Source organism: Lactuca virosa, chromosome 9 (assembly GCF_052849685.1).
Source record: "Lactuca virosa cultivar CGN04683 chromosome 9, Lactuca_virosa_CGN04683_v6, whole genome shotgun sequence".
In the NCBI taxonomy this organism is placed as follows: domain Eukaryota; kingdom Viridiplantae; phylum Streptophyta; class Magnoliopsida; order Asterales; family Asteraceae; genus Lactuca; species Lactuca virosa.
Genome location: NC_136434.1, coordinates 278,752,683 through 278,760,781, shown reverse-complemented (window position 1 = coordinate 278,760,781; position 8,099 = coordinate 278,752,683). Strand labels below are relative to the sequence as shown.

At 32.3% G+C, this 8,099-nt stretch overlaps 1 protein-coding gene and 1 non-coding gene across 2 annotated transcripts; one reads left to right on the top strand and one right to left on the bottom strand.

Annotated features, from left to right (window-relative positions):
- Positions 1–877: 877 nt before the first annotated feature.
- Positions 878–2,738, bottom strand: LOC145140936 (cytochrome c oxidase subunit 6b-3-like). The gene is made up of 5 exons (XM_079074314.1): positions 2,620–2,738; positions 1,880–1,963; positions 1,685–1,767; positions 1,463–1,544; positions 878–1,092 (listed from the first exon to the last, which is right to left on the bottom strand). Exons 1-5 carry the CDS (start codon positions 2,653–2,655, stop codon positions 1,039–1,041), a joined length of 339 nt encoding a protein of 112 aa, XP_078930440.1. The 5' UTR covers positions 2,656–2,738; the 3' UTR covers positions 878–1,038.
- A 74-nt stretch (positions 2,739–2,812) lies between these two features.
- TRNAM-CAU (transfer RNA methionine (anticodon CAU)) lies at positions 2,813–2,897 on the top strand. Its single transcript is given in 2 exon segments — positions 2,813–2,850; positions 2,862–2,897. It is a non-coding gene; the product is annotated as a tRNA-Met (tRNA).
- The last annotated feature ends 5,202 nt before the right edge of the window (positions 2,898–8,099 follow it).

The window sequence follows — 8,099 nt, the reverse complement described above, 5'->3', positions numbered from 1 at the left end:
ATTAATTTATTTGAATATTTTAGGTTTTTTATTTATTATTTATTTTTTATTACCTTTCCAACAATTTGATTATACACAATAAATTAATTCAGATTTATAAGTGAATTTATTCAAATTAATATGTAAAAGATAGAAAATTGTTGCATAAATTGGGTGCAATTGCTATTTTAATGTGAACTAATATATGTAAAAAACTAAAAACTAGTTATAGTTCAAACCACAATGCAGGGGCGGATCTTTTCAAGGGCTAGCCCCCTGATTTTTTTTGGCATAAATAGTCCCTATGCTTTAATTTTATACATATTTAGTCCAAAAATATAAAATTTTGACTATGCCCCCTGTTCACCAATTTTTATACAAATTATATTTTCGCCCCCCAAATGAAATATTGAAGCTCCGCCACTGCCACAATATAAATCTAAAAGAGCTGGAACAATTTAGAAAAAGATACAATACTATTTTCATGTGAATCCAACTAATATATATATATATATATATATATATATATATATATATATATATATATATACACACGCGCGCGTTTGAATTCCAAAGCTTACGATTGATTAATTGGTTTTTATTGAACTCAACCCTATATTAAATAACACTTCTATAATATACCTCTAAACCGTAGGTTTTGAATCCTAAAATACTTAATTTTTAGGATATGGGTCCCACTAACATGGAAAAACCATGAAATTAAACAGAATATTATTATAATTATAAAAAGTCCATGTATATAAAGCTTGTAAATTTACAAACAGAAAAACTCTCACAATAGTTTGTTTGACTTTATAAAGCTTATTACTTCTATCGGGTTTGACAAAAATAAAAAATACGTTGCTATTCTATAACCATATCCTAAGAATTGAACACATCAAAAACTAATAATACTTATTAACCATTTTAAAAATTCACTTTTGTTTCCTCAATGTCACAAAAACATTCAAATTAAAAAATTGGGGAGAAACAAAGAACCATAACTCAACATAAAAACTAAATGATTTATTAAACAAATTTTATTAACCAAAATTTCTTCTATAGAGGACCTGGAAAAGTACCATTCTCCCTTTGTTCGTTCCATCGGTCAACCTGCATCAATTACATAACAACCAGTTGTCATTTTTCTCAAATAGTAGATTACGAAAATGTCCCTGTCTTTTGCAATTTTTGTCCCAAAAAGTCTTCAATGTTCCAAGTAAAATGAAAACATATTACACTTTTTTCTCATTTTTTAATAAATATTTGTTATTTAGTTAATATTTCAATCAGTTCTCATAAAATTCATATCAGATTGGGCAAATTTTCTTTTTGTAAAAGAATTAGATAAAGGGTAAAATAGTCATTTTATTTGAAACAACTCTCAAAAACATTACAAAAACATTATAAAAACATTATAAAAACATCGAGACTTTATCCTGAAGGGTATTTTAGACATTTTATAGTAGAGAATCATACATACCCATTCGCCGGGGCAAAGTGAGCGGTAGTATTTTGCAAACTTATCACATTCGGGAGCACCATCTCCCTTAGCCGCAACACACCTAAATTAATAATAATGAAATCAATATTAAAAACCACAAAAATATTCAAACAAATTATACATTTTTTCAAATATAATGTCAAAAAAAAAAAAAAAAAAATTAAAAGTAGAATACTATAATTTTATATTTTTTTGACTCACCTGTGGTACTCAACATATCGTGTGAAACAATGCCTGCTTTGATTTGTAGTTGGGAATCGATAATCTCCTGGTGCTGTTTCAAGCTTTTTTACCATAATAATTATATCAAATGAGGCGTTAAATAAGTCGCAATTTTTCTGGTTAATTTTAATAAATAAATAGAAGTTATAATCAACTATTGATTTTTACTTGTACCTTAATCTCTTTTTGTTTGTGGGCATTAGTGACAGCAGAAGTTATTGTATCCAGTTTATCTTGTGCATCCTTAAGAAGATAATGCTGCATCAACATATTTGTTAAGTGAGAATATGAGATTGAACTGAAACCTATTTATGTTTTTCGTCTTTCTAATTTGTCTTTTATAGATTTGAGGTCAAAAGTTGTAAAAATGTATAATACGTGATTGAGTATACTCAAATAACTTTGCATGAATATAATGTATAATACGTGAATGAGTATAGTATACTCATACAACTTTGCATGAATATATGATAATATACAGATTCATTAAGAACAAACGATTAAGATCTATAGCCATAATAATAATTTCGATATTACTGTGTAAATATATGGTAATTGTAAACTTGTATGAATCATGTTCTGGAGTTGAGAACATGAAAAAAAAATGACAAATTGATCGTAACAAGAGAGAATTAGAAATCGAAAATGATCAGAACAAAAGGGATTTTGAAGAAAATCAAAATATGAAGCGAAATTAAATCTAAATCAAACAAACACGATATGATTCCGGGCAGGATTTATACACAATCTCTAGAGACGTAAAATTAAAACGCAAAAATCAACAAACTTTGATCGAATTTTGTATAAACGATACGATATTCATAACTTCGATTGAGAACAAGAAATCTACGGAATCATACATCGATAATGCATGGTCATAAAAGAAGATGAAGAGGTATAGAGAATGTATATACCTCTGAGAGAGATTTTGCGTTGCCGGATTTCGCCATTGAGTGATCTAGTCGAAATTTGCGAGAGATGCGAAAGGAGACACAATTTGTAAGGTTTTCAAATGCAAGGGAATCGGATGCTAAGATGATTCGTCCAAAAAAAGATGAAAATGGGTATATGACGTTATATAGTTTATATACTGATTCAAAAGCAAAAGGGGTGGTGGCGCAGTTGGCTAGCGCGTAGGTCTCATAGCTTCTGAGTAATCCTGAGGTCGAGAGTTCGAGCCTCTCTCACCCCAACTATTTTTTCACATAACTTCCCATCTCATTTTCAACTACTTTATTTATTATTATTATTTTCAACATCGTTCCAATGACTAACTTTACGTTTTGTTTTCCCCAAGTCTCCAACAATTGCTTCTTTGTTTGTTTGTTTGTTTTGTTTTTCTCAAAACATGGTTCCAATGACTAACTTTACGTTTTGTTTTCCCCAAGTCTCCAACAATTGTTTGTTTGTTTGTTTTTTTTTTCTCAAAACATGTTTCAAATGATTAAATTTACTTTACTCCAGTTCCTTTACAATTTAAAAACGACACAAACTAAAAAATGAAAAACGCAAAAATATATGTCATTTAGAATTGCTCGATGAAGAAACCAAAGTACGTTGCTATTATGGGTGTAAAAATAAAAGTACATTGTTATTATAGGTAAATAAATAAAAGTATGTTGCTTCTATGGTTTGAATGATGTTTACATATCAAAGTTTGTGATCTAATAATGAATTTTGCACGTTTAAATTTGGAACCACCGTAGGTTATAAGCCCATCCTTACTTAAACACCCCATGCGTTTGTTGGAACTTCTAGAAACATTTTTTTTAGTTTCTAACAATGCAAATGTCATAAAACATACAAAAATGATATTCTATTAACAAAGTTGTAGATATCATATTTTTGGTAACAATTTCGTAGATGTCATTTCTCAGCAAAAAACTCACTAAGAAATACCATTTCCGTAGGTGATATCTGCAAAGTGTTTGTAACTCCCCAAAAATATGACATATATATTTTTTTCTTTTTGATTAATAAATCGTTAATACATTTCTTTCTCATGAAACCAAGGTAACAAAGAGTTAGCAAAAACATTATCAAATCAGAGTAATTCACAGAAAGCGGAAACATGTGGTGTGTGCTCTATAATCATCCCGAGCTCTTCCATTTGGAAACCAGAGTACCTGAAACAAAACTGAAAATCGTAAGCACAAAGCTTAGTGAGTTCCCCAGAATACCATACCAAACATGAAGCCATGTAAGTCCACATAAATCATGCATACCAACATATAAGGATGCCATGAAAACCCTCCACGGTCTTACTCCGGTGCAAAGGGAACCCCCGCACGGTCTTAATGAACTGCCATGGGCTCCCCCATGGTCTTTGTCTGGAGTGTCATGGGCTCCCCCCATGGTCTGATATCCAACTGCCCCGGGCTCCCCCCGAGGTCTTCCATGCAAGTATCACAAAGACAACTAGCATACCACCTATCACAAAACAACTATCATATCTCATAACACATAATGGGCCGGTATTGGTGCCTTCGAACCATGGATATAGTGATGAAACTCACCTCGATCTGCAGAAGCTCATTGAAAGAATCCCTTGCTGCTGCCCTGACGGCTTCCCGAACTAGCAATACCCAAACAACATCCAATTAACAACTGAAATCCAAACCATGATCCAAAATCCAAACTTAGGGTAAAATGACCATTTTACCCCTGACCTATCAAGACTCACAACAAAGGCCCAATCCCAAAACCAACAAGGCCCAAAACTATAGGATCCATAAAAGCCCACTAATGGCCTAATTTTCCATATTGGGCCCAATACCATATGGGTCTTATCCTAAGCCCATATTTTCCTCGAATACAATTCAGGTTACCTCAAACACCCCTTGGGACAAACTTGGTCAAAAGCATAAGTCAAAAGTCAAATTCAACGCTCCGAGTTGACTCAACTCGCCGAGTTTTCCCATTAAATTATAGAATCGCGAAAAGTCGATCCAACTCGGCGAGTTCATCCATGAACTCGCCGAGTCTCCTGTTTTTTTAACAGAATCGGGACAAACCCAAACCAACTCGCCGAGTCCTATGAACTCGTCGAGTTCTTCAGTCAGCCAACCCACTTAATGTATTAAGCCACTATTCTTCAAACCAAAGCCCTATCTTCCAGATCTAGACTGAAAATATGTCTAGAAGGGTAAAGTTTCCAACTTTACCCATTAAGAACCACCCCAAAGGCATTAAGCTCAAACCCTAATCCAAAAAGGCTTATGTCTTAATCCAAAAATCATCATTTCCTCAAGATAGAGCTCATGAACACAGATCTGGACCTTAAAGACTAAAAGGTCACGTAAAGTCTTCAACTTTACTCACATGCATGGCCAAAAGAAGCTAAAAAGGCCAAAACAAAGGCTTAAAGGATGCATGGAGCTCTTAACAACCACATAGTTGGCACCTTTATGCTATAAATGCTCCATAGGACCCTAAATCTGAAAGGGTTTGCTCAAATGGGACATCCAACTCATAACAACCACTTCATTTGGACAAAATCAAGCAAAAGAACCCTAAGAAGGAGATCTATGAATTCACAAGGCAAGGTTGAGACTTTTTACCTGAAAAGTGTCGAAAATGAAGCAAGGATTCGAGATCTAGCAACTCCTTCCTGTATCACCAACTCTCACCAAGCTTCCCTTCCTTCCAATGGCTTAAAACACACCACACAAGCACTCAAAATAGCCCACAACACTAAAAAATGCCTTAGGGTTTCGAGGTTAGGGTTTAGGACAATGGTGGCTGGAAATGAGGCCAACATATGGGGTTTAAGTTGTTTAAATAGGGTGCAAAACCCCAAAATTAGGGTTTCCCAAACCACGTCCAACTCGTCGAGTTGGTCCTCTCCAACTCGTCGATTTGGTCTTCAAAAACACGCGCGTCCAATACTTCTAACACGTCGAGTTTTTCCCCCAAACTCGACGAGTTGGCCTAAAAATGAGGTTTTATTTCTATAATTGACCTTCTAGATTCAGGATGTTACAAATGTTATTTAACAACAAAAAATTAAGTAAGAAATACCATTTTGTTGCATATGATATCTACAAAAATGTCATTTCTCAACGAAAATTTCACTGAGAAATGTTATTTTTACATATATCATCTGCAAAAATGGCATTCTTAATGAATTTACTATGAGAAAGGAAGAGTTGCTACCTAAATCTTACTAGACATTCAAAAAATCAACAACAAGATGTAACATAAATCTAAAAAGAAGAAATAACCTTAAAATAAACTTCCAATATTTTAAAATATGATATTTGAAACGAGATCGATGTTTAAGATTAATATCAAGAACTACATGTTTGTCAATGTTCTTGAGAGAAAATACAAAATACAATAAAGTTAAATGCATAAACCATGAGTATGACTTAACATGATTAACCTCTTTTGGACCAATTGAATAGACATATTATGGAGAGGTCTAGATATGTAAACACAGGAAGGGAATTTTGCATACAGACTCCAAATCAAGTTTGATTTTCGCCTATATTCTTCTTAGAACTTAAGGACATTTTTTAAAACGGTTTACATACGCATCTACTATTGGAAAAATACTCATGGTGACAACAAGTTAGAGACTTTCCATAATTAGCAGGGTCATTTTGGGTTACATGTAAGAAATGATTTTAAGATAAAATGACAAAAAAAAAAGAAATAGAGAGACCAGTTTATTAACATGTGACCTTATGGTGAGTTAATTAAAAACTAAAAAAGAAACTACAAGGGTTTAAGTGTAATTATATTGGATTTGAATTTATAAGTATTTATCTCATGGATTAAGGAATAATTACTTAAATTAACCAAGATAACTATGGAAAAATGTGACAACCGTCAATTTTGGTCAAACAAAGTCAACAGAAGTCAACCAGGTCAACTCAACTCGTACTAGAATTTTATGAGAAATGTGATATTCCCTAATGTTTCTAACGTACTATTGGCAAGTTGTAATATAAAATACTTCTCTTTTGTCAATTGTTGAATATAAACCCTAGTTAGGGTTAGCAACGTAAAAATTCGATAATTAAATTTTATATTATTTAGGTATAAATAATATTCATAACTCAATGCAGTTGAGTTCATAAACTTTACATTACATGGAAAATTCATAACAATGGTTACATATTCAGATTTTTGGTGAAGTCGTCACCGAATGCGACAAATTCTATATCCGACTTAAACTCCCAATTTTTAACGGAAAGAATTTAGGAATCAACCTAACTTTCGTGTAACGTATGATTATTTTTGATGATAATGATTTTTATAATAATTTGAATTTTTATAATTCAAATTAAATATTTATACCATATTTTTTTTATAAAAATGCCAAGCTTTTATAAAAGAGTTGACTTTATTTATTTATTTATTTATAAAATTCATAAGAAACAAAAGAGTCTCCTCTTTTCCCCACCATGTCCTAGCACCCAACATACATACGCACAAACCATAAGGTATTATTTAAATAGTCTCATCCATATCCCCCCTACCCACCCCACCCCTCCTCCTCCATCCTTTATTTGCTGCCGAGGACCCCCCCCCCCCTTCACTTCATCTTCTTCATTCTTCATTTCCTCTCAAGAACAAGCTTATCTTCTTAAGATTCATCTCCATAAGTTGGTTCTTGATCATTTGGTAAGCTTTTCCTCACTAATCTAGTGACTCTATACACATATATACTAGTTTTGTTACAACTACACACATTAACATGTGTTAATATCCATAGGATAATTCCATCTTCAAGTGTCTTCAAGTGTTCTAAGCTTGAAAACCTTCATAATGTTCCCAAGGTTGAGAAAAATATTGGTTAGGGTTTTTGAGTCCAATAACCTGAATTTATAAATTGATGCTCCAATTTAATGAAAAATATGGATAAAATACCAAAAAGTGTCCAAATTGTCTGAAAATTTAAATGGCTTTCTTATTCTGTAAATATATTAATACTAAAATTGTTCAGATTTTTATCTCTTCTGAAAACAATTATTTTGAATTTATAGCCATTAAATCACTATTTTTATAGAAAAATAAGGAATTGGTTCTAGCCCTTGGGGTTTTACATATCATCACTTGTATATATGAAATTTCATAAAACAATTTGTTCAAAATATATTTAGAAGCAAAATAGGGGTATTGAACCCCAACAAGTTAAGCAATGTTGCACAGTAAAGTGCATGAGTTCTAGATGTAGCTGAAAGTTCACGAATTTGTGTAGAAAATTCTGTGGGGTTTTAATCCACAAATTTTTTGGAATTATTCGTTGGATATGTTAAGTTTTTAAAATATTTTTCCCCAGATTTAAGGTGGGGTTTAAGACCCTTGATCATGTAAAGCAAAACTAATGATCACATAAAAAGTTCTGTTTGCGCAATTGTTTTGTAAAAATTGTCAAAAATCATAT